At 34.9% G+C, this 25,011-nt stretch overlaps 1 protein-coding gene across 1 annotated transcript in view; it reads left to right on the forward strand.

The window, feature by feature from the left end:
* The window catches only part of LOC106642068 (uncharacterized), a 145,194-nt gene extending 125,598 nt beyond the window's left edge, over window positions 1-19,596 (forward strand). The window contains exon 3 of the mRNA XM_014356707.2: window positions 18,368-19,596. Within this exon, the coding sequence (XP_014212193.2) occupies window positions 18,368-18,916 (549 nt within the window). The 3' untranslated portion in view covers window positions 18,917-19,596. The remainder of the gene's footprint in view (window positions 1-18,367) is intronic.
* Window positions 19,597-25,011: the final 5,415 nt, after the last annotated feature.

Raw genomic sequence — 25,011 nt, forward strand, 5'->3', positions numbered from 1 at the left:
AGTTATCTGAAATTTGATAAAAGTCAGTTTTCATCGATTTTCGAAAAATTGTGTCACTTTCTAGCATATGTAACTAAGATCCTTTAACAGTTCAAGTGTTCTTACTGGGCTGAAATAGAAGTTGGGATCAAGACATATTAATCAAGAAAAATTTTGTTCGATAGTGTGCCTCCATTCAAAAGTTACTATTTCAATTAGAGCGTAAATATCGCTAATAATGTGATTTTTGCTAAAATTCAGTATTTTTTATAAAATTACTACAACTTCTCATTCGGGGCATAAAAATCAAAGGTTTCTGTTTTATTTATTAGGACTATGTTTCTGCTTTCAATTAAGCCCAGATAAAGCCTCCTAATGGAGTGCATTACTTGGCTACCAACGTTGGAAGCAGCACCACCGCTTTTGCATTTATATAGCGAAAAAGGGCCAACTGAACGAAACCTCGAGACATATGTCTTGTCTTTTAGCCCACATATGTCTTGTCTTTTAGCTTAATAGTGATGAAAAAAAGTTTGGCTGGGATTGATTGCTCTAAAACAAAAAAAAATGGCAGTTGAAGGTGGTTAAAAAAGAAGAAATATTAAAGGTAATTCAAGAGATTTCAGAAAAAATTCTTTCGTGAAGTAGGGTTAGAATGGAAAAGTTCGTAATGGAATTTTCAAAGTTTGTAATGCTCGTACGACTCATAGACGTATTACAATGACTTGTCCACCAATAATTTATTTACTTGCCTTAAATGCAATAAGAAACTGTAGTTTGCGTACCTGCACACACACACACACACACACACACACACACACACACACACACACACACACACACACTGAGTGGTTGTTCCATGGGGGGTCGGAACGGAAATGAAATGTTTATACGCGCGAAATACGCAAAAAGAAGAGCTTGGCTACTCGAAAAGTAACAACTTCAGGTACTACTGTTGTAAGGATTTATTTATATTAGTTCTATACTTTGGAAAGTGACCATTGGTTAGCATTTCCAATTTAAAAAGTTACTAGTTTGAACTGATTTTTGTTAAACCGCGATTATGGTGTAAATATGCGGACAAAGTATGTGCAGTGAAAACTCACTCGTCTTTGTCGATTTTTGGAACGCCCAAGTGGCATATAAGCCTTATTGTTTACCGGTGAACGCTTTCATGAGTGAAATTGAGTTGCGGACATGAGTCGGAATGGAAAATTTGACTCTAAATGATCGATTATCTTAATAAAGGGATCAATATTTTGGTATAAGATAATTTGTCAAGTAAAGTCGATAACATTTAACACAATTCCATGTTTTCAAAGTTGTGGATTTCATTACGGCACGTGAGTATGAGTACCGGACACGATCTGAGCAAGTTACAGCAGATTTACCCATATACATCATTTGTATCACGCTGCAGTGAGGGCGCTGCTCGCTCTGTTTTCTTTTTTTTCTCATTTTTGAATGTTATGGTACCTTAAAATACATTATACAGGTGTGATCTATTCTAAAATTAACCATTGTAACACCACCCCAGTTACCTTCCCTCTTAAAAACACTCAAAAGGCGATGCTGCTGGAGACCGTTTGCCTACAGTGAATACTGCCACCATCAATGTTAAGTTTAAAAAAAGCAGTAAAAGATTTTATAGCTGCAGAAGAAAATATTAAAGAAGCTGAAAAACTAAGATAACTACTTATAGCATTGCTGTTAAGCTACAGCTACATCGGAGATTTTAATGTTATAATACCTGAATAACAGAAAACAGTGAAATATGTTAAATTTAAAATTTAAAAAAAAAAGTTAAACAAAACGTTCTGAAAATAGAAACCAAAATGACTCTACCACATTCCGTACTAGACTTCAAGGCAAATGCTACAAGTGTGGAAGAATGGGCCGTATAGCAGTAAATATACTACAAAGAAAATCATGAGCAAACATCGAGAACCGTGTTGGTGACGTATTTGGAAATAACAGGCCTTGAAAAGTACTGATCCGGTGGTCTAGTAGTGCAAACCTAGCGTGTTAAAGTCAGTAGCATCAAGGAGAGGCCGAGGTTTGGACTTTAAGAGTTATTTAAACAAAAAATATTTGACTTTTAATGGAAACCAACTCATGTCATTTATTTATTTCAGACGCAAACTTTCTCTTTGATAAAGAGAAGGAAAGGCGACGAGTCACCTAGCAGAGACGTACTTAAAAGCTTATTATGGTATTTTTACACAAACAGAAAGTCATCAATGGGGAGCAAAAATACACATCATAAGCCTCACTATTTATTTTACAGTTACAATGTAGTTATATTCACAGTTTTTGTCTACTTTTCGTAATGTGTGAAAGAAGAATAGATATAAAATTTTTGTTATTATCATTATTCCTAAATATGTTGGCTCACGCCCTACTCCCTCCCATTATACTCCACAGTCACTTTATAGTTCTTAGAATTCCTGTGCCCCTCGCAACCTCCCATAATTCTTTCGTTAACATCAATACGTGTTTTCCTAATATATTTTTAACACTACTTATAAGGCCCATTATTTAACTTCATACTCAAAAGCAATGAAAATATCTCATTCCTCAAATGACCATATTGTGTTCCTCGAATATTAGTATAATTAATATCGTTAGTACTCTCTAGAATGAATTTTTATTTTTTTATTTTATAAGTATGAAGTTAAGGTGCGTTGACTTTTTTAAAGTCATTTCTGAATCAATATAAAATTTGTTTATAAATCCATCATTGATGAATGTTAATTTAAAGCATAAAAACATTTATTCTAAATATCCACATGTCCTAGAGCTATCCCGTTGCTGCATACGTATACTAAGTAATCATATGAAATCTTGATTTTGTTAAAAAGTACTTTCTTCAAATCATTCGTACTCTAATATTTTGAAGTGTATTTTCTTTTCTTGAATCTTTACCTATCATTACAGCTATTTTAATTTTAATTTTAATTATTTTATTATTCAAATAATGTACAGTTCATCAAAAATATTGAAGTGGCAATTTTTTTCGGTTCTTGCGTATGATAATTTTTCTACAAACTAGTAGTTTTAACTGAGAAAATGAGTTGCCTCAGCGAACTCGTATTGGATTGGAAATGTCAATAAATTCAATTACTCGCATTTATGTATGAAGTTTTCTTGGAAAGTCAAAAAGCTGTGTGAATATATTCATACTTACATTTACGTTCTATGAACCATTTTAGTGCAACTGTGCTTCAAATCCATTTTAAAGAATGTATATGTCATTTTGTATTTAATTTTTAAGAACTAAAATCCGATGTCTGATATTGAGCTCAGAATCCACTGCATACAATTTTTTAATGAAATTAAACCTTTTTTCCATCTTAGAAGCTCTATTTCATTTTCCACAATTAGTAATATTCTGATGATATTCTATGACTTTTTGAACAATAAACTCTCAGGTATTCGAAAGAGTAATTTTACAAAAATTTTAACAAATTTTGACCTTGAGGTTTATTTAGAGACATCGTAAATGCTAAGATTAATGAAAATTACTTTTATGTACAACAAATACAATGAATTTTCTGTATTAAATTTTATTTTTTATTTTTTGTATGAAAACTTTATTCCATATTTTTTTACAGTTATAATTTCAATTTCTGTATTAAAATGTAATAATTTTATTTCTTAAGTCGAGTGCTATTGCACAAACCATTGTATGTACAGATTTCTTATTAATATTACTACTTCTCCTATTTTTTAGTTCCATTTACGTCAGACCATCATTAATACTGTTTGATATTCCAATAAGAAAATTTATGTAAATTTCATCGTTTGGTTTAACTACACTTACAAAAGTTGCTTAGAATCTATATTAAAGTAAGTCTTAGTGTTTCTTTCCAATTATGTTAATATCTTCTTAATAGGGAAAATATGCTCAGTTCTTATATTACCAACAATTTTTTAAGTTTTCAAAACCAACGCAGAATTTGTAACGAAGTGTTTTTTTTAGTAAATATTACGTGATCATTACCTAAATACGGGCGCGTTTAAGCCTAGCGAAACACGAGGCGTGTGCAGCGCCTTTTTTGCATCAAAAGTGTTTTTTTTAACTCGTTTACAATGGATGGAAAATATTTAGAAAAAAAGGTAAAAACATAATTCAATAGGTTTGGACCTGCTCTTTCAGATAGTGCAGTCAGTTTTTACGTAAGAAATTGTTTTTCTTGCTGGAATCGATTTCCAAGTATAGGCTGTTTTTCTCAAAGCACCTTTTTTTTTTTCCTTTAACTTGCAGTAATCAAAAAATTAACTCTTCAACTACGAAAATCCAAATTTTCAAGATGGTGTGACGTACAGTATCTAGAACCTTTGTAAGTTCGCGCCCAAGACTCACCTCTCACGGCGCATGAGCAGCGGATACAAAGTATGATGATCACCTTTCGGAAGCGGGCCAGAGCGTTATCAGCTCTCCCGCCCTTGCTCTCCGATCAGCCTCCGAACCTAACGCCACGCACGCGACTGCTCTCGCTTTGAGACTCTAATAAACGAACATATACTTTCTTCCTCGTGTATTCAATCCCCTTACACCCCGAAACTCCACAATTCCCACGTAACAGGAGGTTGTGGATAACCCGACCCCCAATTTTTGGCGCTCGACGTGTGGCGAGTTGTGTATGAAATTTTTTTTTGGTTTTCTTTCGTCGTTGGAAAGCACCCACAGTGCAATGTAAGGGAAAATGAAAAGAATTATCGTGGAAAGAAAAGTGAAAAAAAAAATAAAAATAAAAATAAAAATTTAAAGAAGAAACAGTGAATAATAACAAAAAAAGAAAAAAATACAGTGTTAAGAAGACACACGCGGCGAGACACGTGAGTAACGAGCAGGTGTCAAGTACCAGCGTGGGCGCTCAGCAGCCATCCAGGAGGCCGGCACCGTCAGGAAATAAAACAAGGGAGAGCCAAAACACGAAACTACATCACACCACGCACCCTCTAGTAGCAATATTTTTCTTTAGACACTTTGTTTACGGACACGGAAATGCTTTAGATCATACTGCTTACAATACTGTCCAGGTAGATAAAATTTATATAAACGGTAAATAATATTACTGCTAGGCGATAAGTTTCATCAAATTGGCCAATAACAAACAAATACAACCAAACAAACAAAAAAAAAAACACAAAAAAAATAACCAAGCGAATAAAACAAAATGCAGTCGGGAAAAATTGATAACGTTGTAGGTGGGGCGTTGGATCGCTTAGCAGACGTGGAGGTCGTAACAGACGACAGTTTATAGTTACAATTTTGCCACGATCCCGAGGCGGTCAAAGAGTTAGAAAAGTCAAACAAAAAAACAAAAGACTTAATTGGAAAAATTTTTAAGGGTATGAAGACGGTCGTACTAAGAGATAAGAAAAAAGAGGGCCCTAAGCAAATAATTGGAGAAAACGAAGCCTCAGAATCATATATAGAGCCCCTGCGTAGTGATAATAGTGGAGAGAAAGGAGATAAGTCAGATAGGGAGCCCTCTAGGAATCAGCTTGGCAGTTGGAGAAGGGAGACAGAGTTGCTCCAGAGATGGCCAGAAAGGAAGGGGGGAGAAAATGAAAGAGAATTCCACAACAGAGATAGAAGGAAAGCTAGACCGATGCGGGAGTTCGGAAACTTTAAAAATAACCAGGAGAGGTGGGAGCAAACAACAGGTGGATCTACACACAGATCGCCGCATCACCGGGAGTATGGAAGAGATATAAATTACTCAATTAAAGAATTGAGCACAATAATTCCAACAATACCAATAATTACAGGGGACCCAATAAATTTGTCGGCGTTCACAAGGGTAGAAAGGGCAATAGGCCGCCAGGTGGACGACAGAGACGTCCTATATTTTTTGGCAACGCTATCCAGCAGGCTAAAAGGTCGAGTGGAAGCACATTTAAATGATAGAATCACACAGTTTGAGTCTATGGAAGAATTTCTCGAGGAGGTTACGGAAAGGTACGGGGCTATCAGTAGCACAGAGACAGTTATGGCAAAAATTAGGTCGGAACGACAAAGGGATAGGGAATCTGTAGAAGAATACTCAGATCGCATGCAAAAGTTGTTTAACAGGGCTATGGGGCTTTAAGAAGCAAACCTTGAAGTTTCTGAAATGTTAAGGCAGGAATTTTAAAAATATTCAAAAAGAAGTAGTGACCCAATATATATTAGGCCTTAATCCCCCGTACAACCACGAAGTTTCAATGCATAGGCCCATAACGCTAACAAAGGCCATTACATTGGCATTGAAAGTCGAGGATATGATGGCTATTAAATCACCTAGAGTAGACAGCAATAAATATGAGAGATGGGAAAAAGAATTTAACAAAAAGGAAGATGAGGTAAACAAGTGTAACTATTGTGGCCGAATTGGGCACAAAGCAGAAGAGTGTCGTTCATTGTGGCACGACATAGAAAAGGGGCTGCTAGTGAAGAAAAGTCGCGGTGAGGAGACCAGAACACCGTACTATACAAGGTACCAAGATAGGGGTGAAGAAATAAGAGGTGGGAGATCATATAATGATAGTGGAAGAAGACCCGGAGACTACAGACATAATAATATGGCTCAGGCAGAGAATAAATACAACTACGGCAGATATGGGAGAGATTTTGAAAGAGGGTATGCTTATCGCGAAGACAATAACAACAATAATAATAGTAATAATAGATATTATGAGCCAAATGGCAGAAATTACGGCCAAAAAAAAAGTGGCAGGGATGATAGCCGAAATAATTATGATTGGAAAAGTAACGAGCGTTATGAGCCTAGACACACAAACGGGACACAAGACGCAAGGGAGGCTGAACCTAGACGGGGTGATATCTCTAGTAAACAGAAGCCGAATTTTTAGAACGATGCTCGAAGTACTCCCCCAACATCGAGCATCGGGAAAAAGTGGCTACGTATTTTAAAGGACCAAAAGTAAACGATGTAAAAATTGGAGAAAAAGAAGAAAAACCCATACAGTCGGAGGTGTGGGGAAAGGAGGTAAACGAAAACAAAATTAATACTCGTCAACAAATCGAACCAAATTTGAAAAAAAATCTAAAAGATAAAAATATATCGATGGGAAAAAAAGGGAAAAAAAGAAGTCACGACGGTACTAATTAAATATGCAGCAGTAGGACGCAGACCGCCAACAGTAACGCTGGAGAGTGAAGATTTTCGAAATAAAAGATCAGATTTCTATGCTGACATAAGTGCTGAGATCTCGATACTAAAAGAAGATTATATAAAAGAAAATTCGCCATTGGATGAGAATGTAAAAGTAAAAATAATTGGAGTAACTCATGGAGAACGTGAAACAAAGGGCACGGTGGACACAATGATCCATGGTATGAAGTGCACTTTCCATGTAGTCCCGCAGGATTTTCCGATCGAAGTAGACGGAATCCTTGGATGGGATATGTTTAAAAAATACAATGGCGAGGTGAGCGCGAAAACAAATACCCTTAGCCTAGGTGGTGTGGAAACCTCACTGAAGACGGCAGAATATTTCGAGATAGCAGCGAGATCCAGGCAGGTTATATATGCAAGAGTCAAAAATAAATTCGGAAAGATTCAAGTTGGATTTGTGCCTTTTTCAAGATGTGGGAGAACATGTGCATTTTGGAGACTTTTACGGCACTAATAATAAAGGTAAAATATATGCGGAATGCGTGAATTTTTCAAACAAAAAAAGGAGAATTACAGTACCGGAAGTGAATCTGATAGAGTGCAAAGAAGTGAAGAAAATGGAAATAACTGGCAACGTGGGGGACGGCGCCAGAGAAGAAGAAAATACATTTGTAGGCTTGCTCGAAGAAGTTAAATTGGAAGAAAAAGAAATAGAAAAAAAATACAGATTGAGATATAAAAGCGTAGATGAAAATAAAGAAATCGACACGTACGCGAAAAAAGACTGTGATATAAAAAGTGTCGAAGAAAGAATTGAAAAAATTATGACACTGATTGACACTGAGAGCTGTAACGAAGAAGAGTTACATCACGTAAGAAAATTAATATCGAGGAATCTGTTTGTGTTTGGGTTGGACGGAGAACCGTTAAAAACAACTCATTTAATTAAACACAAAATAGAGACCACAAAAAATAAGCCAGTAGTGGTCAGAAGATATAGATACCCGCCCGCGGTGAAGGAAAACATCAGGAGAGAAATTCAAAAATATATGGATTTGAATATAATAGAACCGTCAATGTCCCCATATAACTCAATTATATGGATAGTGCCTAAACCGCCAGGACAAAATTGCGAGAAAAGGTGTCGACTGGTCACAGATTTCAAACAGCTGAACGAAATAACTGTTGGAAGTTGTTACCCACTACCCTTTCAAAGCGACATATTGGAGCACTTAGCGGCCGCTAAGTACATCACAGTAGTTGATTTAAAGAGTGGATTCCACCAGATTGAAATTCAAGAAGAGGACGCGCATAAAACTGCATTCTCGGGACCCGACGGGCACTATCAATATAAACGTATGCCAATGGGGTGCTCAGAGTCACCAAATACATTCCTGAGGGCGATAACGTTAGCTCTAGCCGATCTACAAGGGCGAGAAATTGGAGTATACATGGATGACATCATAGTGTTCGCAGCAACTCTCAAAGAACATAAAAAACGCTTCAAAAAATTGATAAAAAGGCTGGCAAAAGCAAACATGACCATAGAGCCAAAAAAATGTCAATTTTTGAAGAAGAAAGCAAAAGTCCTTGGTCACGTGGTTGGAAATGGTAAGATAAAGACGGACCCGAAGAAGATCGAAACCGCAAAAGAATATCCAAGACCGACAAATACAAGGTAAATTAGGCAGTTTCTTGGATTCGCGGGATATTACAGGAAATTCACAAAAGATTATGCAAAGATGGCGCGACCACTCTCTACGATGACAAAGAAGAGTACGGAGTTTAAATGGGGCAAAAAACAGAAAGAGGCCTTTAAAAAACTAGTGAATGCGCTATGTTCGGAACCTGTATTAACAGCACCAGACTTAAGTAAACCTTTTATTGTAACAACAGACGTGTCGGATTATGCCATCGGAACAATCTTTAGTCAGGGAGAGATAGGTAAGGATAGACCGTGTGAATATGCGTCACGGTGCCTCAAGGGTAGTGAACTTAGATATCCAACGTATGATAAAGAGTTGCTAGCAGTAGTTTTTGCAAAGGAACAGCTTAGACCTTATCTGTATGGCAGGAAGTTCACGGTGGTTACGGATCACGAGCTGTTGTAACATTTTAACACGTCCAAAAAACCCGACATTTGGTTCAACAGATTAAAGGCAGAGTTGCGTGGCTACGATTTCGATATAATTTATCGCCCAGGTATCTCAAACAACGCACCAGATGCTCTTTCAAGAAATCCAGTCGTAAAAGAGGGCGAAAAGAACCCAGAACTACCGCGAATAGAACTGTATCAAATGGCAGATGAACAAGAGAAGAAAGAGAGTGTAGTAAGTGATGGCCCACCAGCGCGTATGTTCAAAATTAGGGCAAAATCAAAAATACGAATTGACGGTAAGTTAAAGAAGGTAGTAGTGAAATCAGACTCAGATTCATCACATAAAAAACCCAGGAAGAAAAAGACTGAAGTGGAATTGTGTTCAGAAGAAGAAACAACAAACTGAAGAGAAAATCTTATCGCAGGGGCCACTTAAGAATAAATTAGAGCACATGAAGAAAGAGGAGGGCTGGATAAAAGGGGTACAAAAAACGAGCACACCTTATGTCGTCATAGACCACCAAACAAGACAAAAGCAAAGGAAGAAAAGACAAAGGCAACTCGACACTCTAAACAGAATTAGACAGAATTTTTCTGTCACTCCTGTAAAAAACACACAGAATAAAGAAAATATAATAGTAAATTAGGAAAAAAGACCAGAAATTAAACACAATAATTTGGAGGATATTAAAATAGGCTTGAACGGATCAGAGCATGGGAAAGAGAGAGACGACAGTAGGGAGAGAAGCTCAAAAAGTCGTAGCACTTTGGAGGATCGAAGGTCCGGGGAAAAAAAAAAATTAGAAAATCCATGACGAGAAAGGCAAAAAAAGTCTAACTATTTTGCAAAAAAGGATCCAAAAAAACTTAACGACCTTACCAGCATGTTACAAAAAAAGACAGATAGACTCAAAAAAAAAGTTTTTGTCGACATCAGAGAAAGAGAGGTAGAGGGAAAACCAGGAGTCAGAATAGATGTATGGAAGGTAGAAGATAGCAGCAGGGATTCAAGTAAAAAAGGTGATCGAAACAAAGAAAAAGAGGGAACCGTAAGTATGGAAGATAAAAGTGAGGAAGAGAAAAGTGAAGGCAAGACCAGCACTGAAGGAGCAAATCTTTCGTGGGAGAATCAGGGAGAAAGGCTATCCTTAAATCATGGTGAGACGTCTGGGGCGTTCGATAATTTGAATGATGAAGAATCAAGCAAAAACAACCAATTTATTTCAAACGATGCACTTAATGAGCAAAAACGTGGATCAGACGGAAATTGTGCAGAGCCATGGAAAGAGTGGGATTTATTAAATGTAAAGGGCGATGGTAATTGCTTGTTTTATAGTCTTATTGTACTGTTCGATCTAGACTTAACAGCACAGCAGCTAAGAAAAATCTTACTGCATTCTGAACATATTAAAAACTGCGTCGACCCGGAAAACACTAAGAGAATTTTGAGGAAGGATTACGAGTTTGGGAAAGGAGAAAGCATTTTTGTCTTTTCTCAGGAGTTTTAAAAAAACATATGTGTGCACTACGTAAATGGAGATGGACCTCCAATGTGTCATCACTACACAGAAATAAAAGGAGATGAATATGAGCATTTGCGGTATGAGCCGGAGCACTATCAGGCGCTCTGCGAAAAAGGACAAAAACGCTATAAATCAATGGATGAATTATACAAAAATTCAAGTGATCAAGACAGTAAGATAGTACAAGGGGTGAGACGAGCAACATTGAAAAAAAGGAATGAAAACAAGTTCCCATATACGAGACAGAAAATCAAGGGTAGAGTTAATAAGAAAACAAAGGAAGACAACAAAACAGATCACGAGACGAGTGATAAGTCAAATTCTGGATCAAAAGAAAAACGAATACCAAAGAAGCGCGATCCGCCACCACCTCCACCGGAACCACCGGATGAGCCTAGCCCAATAGCGGAACAAGAAACACCAAAAATATCAGATGACGACGTAAACAATGAAAGTCACGAAAAAGAAGTTAGCGATAATGAAAATGGAAAGGAGTTACTTAATGCAAACATGGTGGCAGGTGATAATGCCGGAAGCACAGATAATGGTGAAATCAATATAAGTATACCAGGTTTAGATAGGTACAGAGCTTGCCGGACACGACTACCAGTACAAAAACCACCCTGGAAGCCAGAGGAAGATAAGGATATACCACCATTTCAAAGGTTTAAGAAAATAAATGAACACCCATTTAGATACATTGACAACTTAGCCTTCTGTACAACAACAGAAAATATACCAGATACAGAAGCCATAGACGCGCTTCACGATAGAGGTTATATAAATCCAACAGCCATGAATAAAGAAAATAGGAGGGTTGGAGAGGTCTTCCTATCTAGAGCAAGAAAAGTATCAGTAATGCAGTTATACGTGAAAGAGCACTTTGACAGTGCGGGATTAAAATCGGATATTAAGAAATGCATATCGTCTTTAAAACAGCTCATGTTGTTTAACAAGTTGACGTCAGTAGGTATTATACGAGATCTAGCAATACTAAGCGTATCACAGTGGGACTATTTCGCAGAGCAATTTGAAAACACCTTTGAAAACACAAAAATATCGGCAGTGTTGTACTTAAATAATTTAGTAGTACCACCAGTGGAGCAACGATTTGATAAACTCAAAGAATACCACGAGTCATCGGTAGGAGGCCACAGAGGTATGAACCAGACTTACAACAAAATTGCGAAAGACTATTACTGGCGAAATATGCGACCGGACGTACGTCAGTTCGTGTTAGGTTGTGAATCATGCCAATCTAAGAAACTTGTTAGAGTAAGAACAAAACAGGCTCTAGTTGTAACAGATACATCAGCTAGGCCATTTAAGAAAATATCAATTGATTTTTATGGCCCGATAAACAAACCATCGGCTCATGGCAATAGTCACATATTGTCAATTCAGGACTGACTCACGAAATATATAATTCTTGTACCAGTAAAGAAAGCGACGGCGTTAGAAACAGCAAAATCACTTTCAAACAGAGTAATTGCATACTTTGGCGCCCCAGAGAAAATGCTGTCAGACAGAGGGGCACATTTTCAAAACAAACTGTTGGAAGAGTTCGCAAGGGTATTTAAAATAGACCAAATGGGAACAACAGCCTTCCATCCACAGAGTAACGGCGCAATAGAACGAATGCATCATACATTAACGGAATATTTAAAGGCTCACGTAAATGAAAATGACTTTTGGGACGATCATTTGGGCATGTGCATGTGCGCTTACAATTCGACAAAACACTCAGCAACAGGGATAGCGCCTCAAGAAGTATTGCTGGGCTACCCAGCCAGAATTTCATCTAGCTTCAAGAAAACAATGAATGAACAAACGTATGATGAATATGTAGAAGACGTAATTAAAACAATGACGCGGCTGAGGACAATAGCAGCCATGAATCAAGTTCAGGCGAAGTACAGGTCCAAATATTATTACGACAAAAAATTGAACACAAGATTTTTCATGGAAGGGGAAATGGTGTATGTTCTTAAAGAGCCGAGAAAGAAATATGAGGATCACTACCAAGGACCATACGAAATCGTAGGAATAAATTACAAAAACCACAATATAAAACTGAAACGTGGCAATGAAACAAGAATTACACACGTGGATAAAATCAAGAAAGCATGCGTTATAAAAACCCAATTGTTAGATAATAGGGAACTCGGGGAATAAAGCAGGATAACAAAAACAAATTGCATAAGAGTAAGAAGCAAATAAAGAAAAAAAAAAAAAAAAAAAAAAAACGAGATATCAGAAACAACAAGACCAAAATAGTATACTTCTCTCGTAAGCGTGGCCTTCGGACGACGTATGAGATCAGCAATCAAAACGGTATGGACAAAAAAATACAAATCTTATGTTTCAGGGCTGGAACCATGCCGGTGACACAGCAACCTAGAGAGATAGAGGAAATTGAAAGAAACCCTGGAATATTGGTGGAGAGCTTGGGCCCAGTCCAAGCAGTCGCATCAACTTGGAAAATGATATGGTATGTAGATTGGAATGACGTTGTCGAAGAGGTAAATTTGTTTTTAGACGCGAAAAAGCAAGCAAAATGGAAGTGCAGGGTGACGATAAAAAAGGAACACGAATGTATAGAACAAGTAGAGTACACGGCACGAAAAGTCCTAAGGGCCTTGGATAGGGTAAAAGAGGCATATAGAACAGTAGTAGGCCAAAAGATCGATGATCAAAGCAAGACGGTGCAGGCGCTGCAGGGGGGTGTGACTGACGCGGAAAAAGAGAAAATACAAAAGCTAGTAGAGGCAATCCCGACTAACACAATGGAAACAACTAAGTACTTAACGGAACAAATTAGAGTCATAACATATGGAAACCATGAAAGATACCTTCAAGATATAAAAATGTTTAAAGATAAAGCTGGAAGAATAACGGAGGAAGGTTTAAAAATTTTTGCAGAGTACTTCGGCAATTATGACAGAGTTACAGAAATGGTGGGCGAATTTGAACACTTAGCCGAGAAATCCTTAACAAAATTTGGAACAACGGTGGACATAATATACTTGGCGAGTCGGGAAACGACACATATACCAGATGCGGCATTGAGAGCGATTTTGGAAGCAAAAATTTTGGCAGAGCAGCTGTGACCAGATCTACAGTTCCCAGTAATCGAAAATATAACTACAAAAGAAGAAATTGGAGAAATCTCAGAAATAACGACCATGGCATTTAACGGCAGAATAATATATTACATACGGATACCACTGGTTACGAAAGAAAAATTGGACCTTCTTAGGATATCATCATTGCCAGTGGAACAAAAAGGCTTAAATACTACGGATTTAGTGGCATATTTGCAACCAACATACAAATATATAGCGAGCAGTGTTAGTGAGAAAAGATTTACGCCAATCCCGCAAGAGGTGATAAGACTATGTAAAAGACTAGGAAAAATACGAATATGCACACAAATGAAGCCAACACAGGAAGTCGAAGAGGACCACCCCTGTGAGATACGTATCATATTGGGGATTGCAGTGAAGAAACCAGAAGAATGTCCGATAATATTAGCCAAGTTAAAGGGCACATTTTGGACACGTCTCCATGCTCAAAACCAACATGCCTTTACCACCACGAGAAAGGACAAAGTCCACATACAGTATGAACACACCGAACACAAGACACTGAAGGTGGTGGATTCTGGGGTAGTCAGCTTAGCAAGGGACTGTATAGCTCAAGCATCGGATACAAGACTGGATCCAGGACAAGAGGAAGGTGAAAATCGCATAATGAAGCTTGAAAGCGCAAGTCTAAACTTCAAGGATATACTACAAAAGGTGAAAGGGACTAAAGGAGGTATGTTATTGGAATTAATGGAAGCAGTGATAAAAAGAGACGGACTACAGGAACTCGATAACCAGGAGCACGGACTTGACGATAGGATAAAAACAGGTACTAAGCTAGCGGATATACTCCAACGGGCACACGAGTTAGTACAAACAAAGGAGGAATTCTCAAATTGGAAGGAATACGCATTGTTGGCAACGGAAATAGCACTAGGAGTGGCAGCCAGGTCTTTTGGATTTTTAAAATGGGGGGTCCAATAATACTTAAAGGTTTGAGAATAATTACAGGCGGACGGGAGAGGAACCGCGGAAAGACCAACTCAGTACTACAAGACTTGTCAACCCGGAGGGCCATGGTTAATGCATGAGAGGCACAAGTGCTACTGGGCGAGCGGGTAGGATCAGAAGGCAGAAGACTACCAGCTCAGTTAACAACCAATCCGCGATGATCATTGAGACTGACGATGTAATAAAAAGGATTATACATAAGATGTGTACAGATTAAAAAAAAAAAAAATTAATTAATAAATAAATAAATAAATAAAAAAATACTAAGAATAATTAATTAAATAGTAAATATACAAAGAATATAATTATACAAAAATAATGTAAAGAGAGCAGCGCAAACAAGAACAATTATGTATACACAAATAATTCACAGACAACATAACACAAATATACTCGCACACACAAACCAGTATGGCCATCGAGGACGATGACCGCGTGGCCTCGGACGTGTGACGTACAGTATCTAGAACCTTTGTAAGTTCGCGCCCAAGACTCACCTTTCACGGCGCATGAGCAGCGGATACAGAGTATGATGATCACCTTTCGGCAGCGGGCCAGAGCGTTATCAGCTCTCCCGCTCTCGCCCTCCGATCAGCCTCCGAACCTAACGCCACGCACGCGACTGCTCTCGCTTTGAGACTCTAATAAACGAACATATACTTTCTTCCACGTGTATTCAATCCCCTTACACCCTGAAACTCCACAATTCCCACGTAACAATGGGACCTATAAAGCTTCACAAATGACATACGCTTGAAGGTAGCGGGGTGTAGTCTACCACTAGCGTGCACGATTTTGGTGAGTACTGGGTAAAATACTGTTTCACAATTCGCTCATAATCCAAGATGAGTAACTAAAAAAATATCTAAAAATGCACAAATGGACAGATTCTAATAGATGTTGTTTGCGCAGTGAATTTTAAATTGAAGAAATTTTTTTTTAATAATTTAATCACAAGCTTTGGAAGTTGATTACTTTAAATATTAAATCATTTTCTCATTTTAAAGAATTAAAAGGAAGTATATTTATTTTTTATATTTTTAAAATGTACAAAGTTATAATTTAGTCTCATCCATTTTAGTACAAATAAATAATAACCATCTTTCTTATTGTATTAAAAAAAATTTAATGTTTTCGTCAAAATGTATGAAAATCGCAGCTCGACAAGGATGTGAGATAAGGTGAGCTAGATCCGTTGTTTTAGCGGACGACTCTGTTCTATCTGCCTTGTTTAAAACCTGTCACGCTATGTCACTTATTTATGCAACGTTATAAGTTATGACTTATATTTTTAGATAATCTTAGATTAAACTTACATCCCTGTTGAAAACTATCGTATCATTGTATAAAATCTTTAGATACTACTCACTTAAAGTTAAAAGATTTTTTCGCATCAGTACCTTCTCATTTTTTTCAATCTGTTAAGAAAACGTTTAAAAAATCAGCAAAATGAAAAGATGTTACTCTAACAAAAAAAATTTTTTTTTAATGTTTCAAAAAATCTTGCTTAAAACGCAAAGTTAAAAAAATAGTTACTAATAAAATACTGTAAATATATGTAAATAAATACGAAGATGTAAAATCAAATAAAGTTGTAATTTAATCCCTGGTTAAAGTATTTATGAATACGTATCTCTTAAAAAAAACATGTGTTTGCTGCCACGTCAACTTCTTAATAGATCTGCTCATTTTTTAATATTACATCCAAGTTTTAATCGAAAATTTCCTGCGGAATAAAAAAGAACACATTCAAATTTGTCAATTTGTGCTTTTTTATTTATTTTTTTAGCTACTTGTCTTGGATTATGAGTAAGTTGTAAAACAGCATCTCACCCGACACTCACCGATATACGTTTGCACCAGCGCTTGGCTACAACCCCCCTATCTTCAAGCAAATGTCATTTGTGAAGCTTTATAGGTCCCAACTAGAAAATTTGCATTGTAGTTGAAAAGTTAAGCTTTTGAAAACACGTATTTTGCTGGTCAGATACGGAAGCTGGTCAGATATTAAGCCAGCGCACTAAGTAGATGAAACCTCAATGCAATCTACAGTTGGACAACATAGTGCTCTAAAAACGATCTTTAACCTGCTACCAGATAGCTCATGGGTCGTATCTAACAGACCTTCCCAGGATCTGATGGCCCCTGTCGAGTGGCTCTTGTATGCACAGCCAATCCTAAAAAGAGTAGTACATAAATTAGTACTGCTTTCTACTGATGTTCAGCGTACCCCTCAAATCTCATCTAGTCTACTTGCGGCGGGTGGTCCAAAATCAACGACTGGAAGGATGAAATTTACTCTGTTGTGAACAAGTTGAATATTTAAATATTTTAAATTTAATATGTATGTTTAGGTAGGGTCAGCTGAGCTTCGATTGTATTGTCACATTATTGTAACTTGCGATTAAAACTTCTACTTATTTTCTTTTACTTCCAAATACATTTGAATAGCATTGTCTTAATCTTGCGGCTCACGCCAATTAAGTCTTTTTTTTTTCTTTCAACCTAGTTGACGTCTTAAGATTCCTTTTTTTTCTCTCTTTTCAACACAAAATGTTAACATGCTGTAAAGCGACGCTGGCAGGTGGCTATATTTGCGCCACTTAACTTAAAATGACCACTGAGGAAATATTTAAAAAAGCCCGCCAATCTAAAGTGAACTGCGGAAGGGCGTTTCTCTCTCTTCAACGGCGCGAACGTCCAGCAGTAGTGTTTTTGTGCTTAGGCTTCTACGATTCAGACAATCGAGTAGCCAAAGCAGAGCGGATCCATTAGGTCGTTTGCACCTATGCCATGCGCATTTAGTTTCATTTTGATAGCACCCTTGAAGATCATGAGTTTATATATATATATATACATTCACGTATATTCTTTTGCACTTTTGCCAGACTGAGTTTTTGGTTAATAAACCACATTCATTGAAATTGAATCAAGCTAGTTTTGCGATTGTCTGTCTCCGTCTTTCCTCTCCCCCGGTCATCGAGCCAGGCACCTACGTGCTCCAAGTTCAAGAAAGCCCAACTTTCTTTTGTTCACGAAACTATAATCGCGAGAGTGCGTACAAATGATACTAAATCTTGGGAGAAAAAGGAATCAAAAATCTACACTTGTTACTCAAATCAACGTTAAATTATACTACTGTCAAAGAATTAGAAGTGTGTAAAAAATTGCCGGAATATTGACTACCCCCTAGCTGGGACATATGCCCGCCGAAGAAATAAGAGGTATCTTTTGTAATGAATTTTTCTAAATGGCGATTTAAAATATAAGTAGAATAGTAAAGAATAATAAATATGTTGTAGTTTGTAATTTTGTAAAAATACAACTGCACACTTGTAAAAAAAATTATGGAAACAGAAGTTTAAAAATCCGAAATTTTGGAACAGTTTTTTGAACAAAAAATTCTCTTATTTTTTATGAAACAAGTTATTTTAATAACCTTGATTAATATCTATTTTAAAATCAACATCTTGTAATATGCAAGATATTTGACATAACTAATGTCAATTAACTAAATCAATTTTGTTTTTGTTGTTTCAGCTTGATACGAGTGGATACAATCCAATCGGAAATGAAACAGGTAGATCAGTCAATACTGGTGATAAAAGCTACAATTTAACATTAAATTATGGAGGCATTAATAAAATTGCCAAAATAACTCTAAAAGCCTATTTTGAGAAATTCCATGGTTACTTCAAATTTATTGGAATGGAATATACACCAGATGGTGACTCTAATAAAACTCTGTTTTTAAAAAGCACGAGTATTATAGAGTTTCCTTCTACGTTTGGTTATCATTGTAGCCAAGTTATTGAATTTAGCTGCAAGAATAAACATTCTATTCAAAACGAAGTGGAAGTTTCAGTACGATTGTCGAATTTACAAGTACAAATGGACACCGATGAATTCAGTAATCAAGTTTATGACTGTGTTGGCTTTACAAGCATTCCTATTTGGACTGGAATCTTTGTCACTACTATTTTAGCACTTATCTTGATATGGGGTCTCATAATGATTATAGATATACGCACAATGGATCGCTTTGATGATCCTAAAGGCAAGACCATTACTGTTTCTGCTCAAGACTAAAAACGCTTAGTATTATAAGAACTATGTGAATATTTAATTTTTCATTTTGTTAAACCAATAATTAATAAGAAAATTTTAAGAACTGCATTATCACACAACGTAGGTATCTAAAAAAATTGTTAAGTTTATATAGTAGTTTTCAGTTCACTATGATGCATTACTAATCAAGTTTTAACGCCTTAAAATCATTAGTTTCTTAACCATTATTTAAGAACAAACGTAGTTTTCTAAACAATTGTAAAATAAACTACAGGTTATTTCTTCAATTGTTATTTCATGTTGAATTTGCAAGATATTTATTAACTTCTGTTAAGTAAACGATATCACATATTCGAGTATTACATTGATGGTATAACTAAATAAATGATGATTGATATATTCATACTTTTACGAATAAAATACATATTGACCAAAGTATAAGCATGCAGAGGTGTACTAGTAATACTTAAAAATCTTATATATCTAATATACTGGAAATTTAAAAATAATCCATATTTGACGTTATTTAAAATCGTAATACTTTTCGTGTCTGTCAGACATTTTTGAACATCTAGTCACAAAAATTCATATTCTGGAATGTGTATGCATGAATACACATGTATCTTATGATAACATGCACGTGCTCACTTATTTTAAAAGTCTTATTGTATCTGAACTAATAAATATGATTAGAATAACTAGTTGGCTTATTTGACTTCTGTTAATTATTTCATGTATATGTGTACTGTTATTATGTCCTAGTTTAAACGAAATGACAACTGTTTGAGTCAATCCCTGTGTACTGAAACTCAACGACCATATACTGTAAAAGAAACCATGGAGTACGAAGTTGATATTATGGTTTTCTTACGTATGATTATTAGTGTAAAAATAAATCAATCTTCCATTGCTCCTCAAATTTGAAACTATTCTGTTAGAAAAAACATTTTTTATTTGGAAGCAAAAAAAATAACTTAGACTACTACATGAAAAGCTCATTGATTTTTTAAAATAATTCAATCTTGCTGTTAATCTAAAAAAAGATTCTTACGCTGCTCATGTAGACTTCACATTTGCAGAGAAATTTTTAATAAAATATTTCCTGTCACTAATAAAATTTGGATAGAATGACATAAGTGACAAAATTAAAAAATTTACGTGAATTCATTAATGAACTTATTTTCTAATTTTTTTAAAGAACAATTTTAGTTACATCATGTTGGTTATTGAATATATAGCTCTGCTCTTAGTTTTTTTCATAGGAACTAGTAGAGTTGGTTGATAAGCATGTTCAGTTAAGAGATTATCATGGTGCATAAATAAAAACTCCAAAATGCTTGATGTTTTTTTTAGCAACTTTTCGTTGGTTTTAACGCCAACCTCATCAGGCTCACTTTGTCTGTAGAAACATGACAAATTTTAATAAATTGCATTTTAAGACCACTAATACAGAAATATATATAAACGTAATGGATGTATGTACTTATCTTCCTAAATTATAAAGCTGTTTGTGTGGAGAATTCCACACAACAAGCCCCCTTACCGCCCGCGCCCCCCACAACATTAGGTAAAATTCTGTTATTTTCTCCCTTATTTCGGATCAGTTTACTTTTTCTCCAGACCCCCACCACCACTCACAGACCACCCGCCCCCTCGCAGAATTTTGTTTACCCTTTAGGTCCTTTCACATCCCACTACACAGTTTTAGTGAAATGTAACTAAAATCTTAGTAACTATCATTGAATCTGACACCTACCCACACACTCGTAGTTTTCTAATAAAATTATACGTATACACATATGTGTATACCTATAAATTATATGGAAGTATGTTGACGTCATTTCTTTTATTTTGACTGATAACATTTTTCATCCATTCACCCCACCACCCTCTACCAAACTCATGTATATATTTAAGGCGGTCCGCCAGGAAACCCAAATGTTCTACGAACTGGACATAATTGTAAGAAGTTGTTATTGTAGTATCAATGGACCTATACTCAAAATTTCAGACCCGTTTAGCGTGGAAAATTTTGCGAAATTGCTGTATGAATATCGTATTTACAGGCCGGTCGAGCACAGGTAAGTAATGGATTTCCACTGAAACCATGTACATATAACTATAATAACTCTTACGGTAGTAAAATAAAAATAACAGATTTGTAGCTAAGATCATGAGCTTTCTTCTCGTTCTTTAGAAAATGGAGGTTATTGGGTTGGGGGTTAGCGTGGGGTTTACTGAAACATTAAGTGGAGATGTTGTCTGTTTATTGATTTGCCCCATACTCAGCTTAGGAGGTGAAAAGTTCATCTGTTTAGTTATAACGCATAGCATACGTTATATTTCTTGCCTACGTGCACAACGAGAGAGCAAGGCCTGCCTCGATGTCACGTATGTGTACGAATATATCGAGATGCTACTACTGTGAAAAACCCACTAACAAACTACTTGAAATTATTTACTTTATAATACTTATTTTCATCTATTTTTGCAAACTGGCCAAAAGGCAAATAGATAGACTTTACACATACAAAAATTTACTAAGTAAATTATTTTTAACTAAGAATAAGATTAAAAAATTAATTTATATCAATTTCATTATATTTTATCTGGACTGAACTTATCAGGATTTGAAGCAGTTTTATTTTTTTTTACTAATTTTTAATCGCAATAACGGAGCAGAATCTTCTGAAATGTTAAGAACTGTTGATGGAATACTTTGTAGTACATTAAAAGATGCTGCTATTGCTCAAAGTTTAGTTGAACACGATTCCCAAATTAATAATATTATTTCAGAAGTATGTTACTTTATGTTGCCATGCCAATAGAGAAAATTTATTACGCGGTTTTTAATGTCTGAAGATATTTAAGGCGAAAATTTATGGAAAAAATTTAAACAATTTTTTATTGATGATGACAAAAAAAAATTAGAAATGCTTCATTACAGCTGAATTCAATTTTAAAATTAAAAAAAAACTCCAAAAAATTTCCAAAAAAGCCTTAGAGGTGGTCAAAAGAATATCACGTTATTTATGCAAAATAAATATCCATTTTGATAATATATTAATTTTTTTAGGAGGAGATTTCAAACAGATTCTTTCAGTTTTTTAAAATAGTATTAAAACCATGAATATTCGTTTAATTGACAAATCATTTATAAAATTATTATTAAATGTTAAAGAAAAAGAAAAAATAATCATTGCAAGTGCCAAATGATTAGAAAACAACTGGTTTGTTCCGATATTTTTATTAAAGATATTAACTTTTTAATAAATAACGTTATACTCCCTTCTCATAACAAATAACCGTACTTTTTAAATAATAAAATTATAAATCATGAACAAAAAAGAAATAAAAACATATTACTGCATAGATTATGCTACTTACGAGGGTGTTGATGAATCTAATAGTGATTTTTATATAAATTTTTAATTGAATGTCTAAACAATTTTTGTAAAAGCTTATCTACACATAAGCTCCATCAAAACATTAAAACAATCGTTATGTTGATACAAAATTACTCAATTAATAAACTTATTAAAATAAAAAAAATCAGCGTGCCATAGCACTACCTCAGAAATGGTGTTTAAATCTGTTAACAAATGTTTTAGATAAAACAATTATTGAAGGAGGGATGGAAAGTGGTTTAAGAGGGTTAAAACAAATATTATAGCATTGCTTAGACAATGTATTTACATATTATAAGGGGGCAGAAGTGGGTTTCTTTAAAAGTGTAAGAAAAGCTGAGAGGAAGAGTGCAAAAAGTAATTTAACGAAAAATGATATGATAATCCACATAATTTCACCTCATTTAGAGCGCAGCTGAAGTGTAAATAAAAATATGGTAAAAACCAATAGAATTTGATGTTATTAAAAGAAAAGAGGTAAGAGGCTGAGGGGGGCTTTTTAAAATCAAGAAAGGTGGGTGGCTGAGGGGGTGAAGGAGGGTAAACAAATGTTAAACTCAATAAAAAAAAGGTAAAAAAAAAAAATTTTACCTTATTCAGAGGGGTGGCTAAGAATATTGACAAAGGGAATTGTGTATTATGACCCTCTGAAATCACTATACAATATACATATATATATATATCTTCCTATATTATATAGTCGTAAGAGTTAGAGCGAGGTTTTGCTCCCCCCCGCTCCCCCAGCTCCCCCCCACATAAGGTAGTTATTCTTTCATTTTCTTGCATTTTTCGAGTAGTCCTACTTTTTTGATAGCTCCCCCCCACCTCCCCCCGCTCCCCCTCAGCTCCCCCCCATTTTCTCCATATATAATGTAAATATATTAGTAAAGCCTTGTAAATTAACTGTTACAAGTGGTCTAATTTTCATATATAATTTTATTTGACCATAACAACAAATTTTGTTACAATTATCTTACTTACGATGTTTATTTTCATTACATACTCTTAAATGTCTTGTTAGGTGCTCTGCTTTTAGGGGTTAACGCACCATCTACCGTACACCCGTAAATTCACTTTATTTTGTTACCATGATTGTAAGACAGTTTGATACTAAATATTGACTCAGTAAATTTTAAATTGTTATTTAAGATCTCAAGAGAGCACCAAATTTTTTTTGAGGTGATAGAGCGTGTTAAAATGATTTTATAATAAAAAAAAAAATTAAGTTAACCCTACATAACCTTTTCCACAATTTTGACAAATATTTTTTTGAACGTTTTTTTCATGACTTTTCAAATGTCTCTGTAAGTGATGATTTCTTTTTAAACTTTTTTCGCATTTTATACTCTTAAAAATTTTTTCAATGTTTTGGCATTCCTTTGTGTGACGCAAATAGTTTTTCTTGTTTAATATTATAATGCTACACAAATCACATACAAAAACTTTTTTTTTTTTATTTTTTCGTGCGATGATAGACACTCTTGATTTGAAAATTTAAGTTACATTTATCACACTAATAAAATTTTGCATCTATGATGGTGTATCTGAAAACATGTAACAAAAGACGGATTGTTTATGATTACATAAATCTGGGTACTAGACGGTACTGAAATTTGCTTTTTTGATGAAAGATAAAATTTGCAAGAGAGTATAAAAATAGTAATAAACTATAGAATAGTTTTTTTGTTACTCTAAAATTTCATTCCAAAAAATATTTTTAATTTCAAATTTGTTTTCTGATTCAATTAATAATAATGGAATAACATATAAAAATTTCAGTAATACTGCAATTGCAATGGGTTTAATAGAACATGATTCTGAAATCGACAATAGTTTTAAAGAAGCCATAACAATTATGTTTCCATACCAGTTAAGACAATTTTTTGCTTGGTTCTTGATTTCAGAAAACATTCAAGGAGATAAAATATGGAATGAATATAAAAAACATTTTACGGAAGACTTCGATAATGATAATAATAATTGTGCTCTTCTACATATTAATCAAATTTTGGTATTGGAAGGTAAATCATGTGAGTCTTTTAGTTTACCGACACCAACCATTAGCAACTATATAAATAATTGCAATATTGAGAAAATATCTTCCAGTAAAAAAATGTTCGATATAATGTACACAAATTTAAATGAAGATCTAAGGAAAATTTTTAAAACTATTTGTGAACAAGATGAAAAAGTATATTTAATAGATGGTCCTGGTGGATCCGGAAAAACCTACTTATATAAGACACTCATTTATTACTTTATTTCTAGAGGTAAAAATATTTTGTCAATGGCTTGGACAGGAATTGCATCTGTATTACTACCAAAAGGTATGACCAGTCATAGAACTTTTCGTTTTACCTCTAGACTTAGATAATATTGAAAGTGTATTTTTAGAATTTGAAACTAAAAAAAAAGTTAAGGGAAGTTGATTAAATAATATGGGACGAGGCTTCTATGATTCCAAAAAAAAGCTTTAGAAATCGTTGATAAAACGTTGAGAGACTTATGTAATACAAAACTTTGCTTTGGTGATAAATTAATAGTATTAGGAGGAGATTTTCGACAAATCCTGCCAAATATGAAAAACGGTAATAGAACTATAATAATAGAAAAAGAAACTATTTAATCATTATTTTTATGGAACTTCTTCAAAATTTTAAGATTACAAAATAATATCCGTTCTAGTAATAACGAATTTTTAAAATTATT

This window comes from Copidosoma floridanum, unplaced genomic scaffold (genome assembly GCF_036245765.1).
Source record: "Copidosoma floridanum isolate Cflo_tuat_1 unplaced genomic scaffold, Cflo_Japanese_pri ptg000008l, whole genome shotgun sequence".
In the NCBI taxonomy this organism is placed as follows: Eukaryota; Metazoa; Arthropoda; class Insecta; order Hymenoptera; family Encyrtidae; genus Copidosoma; species Copidosoma floridanum.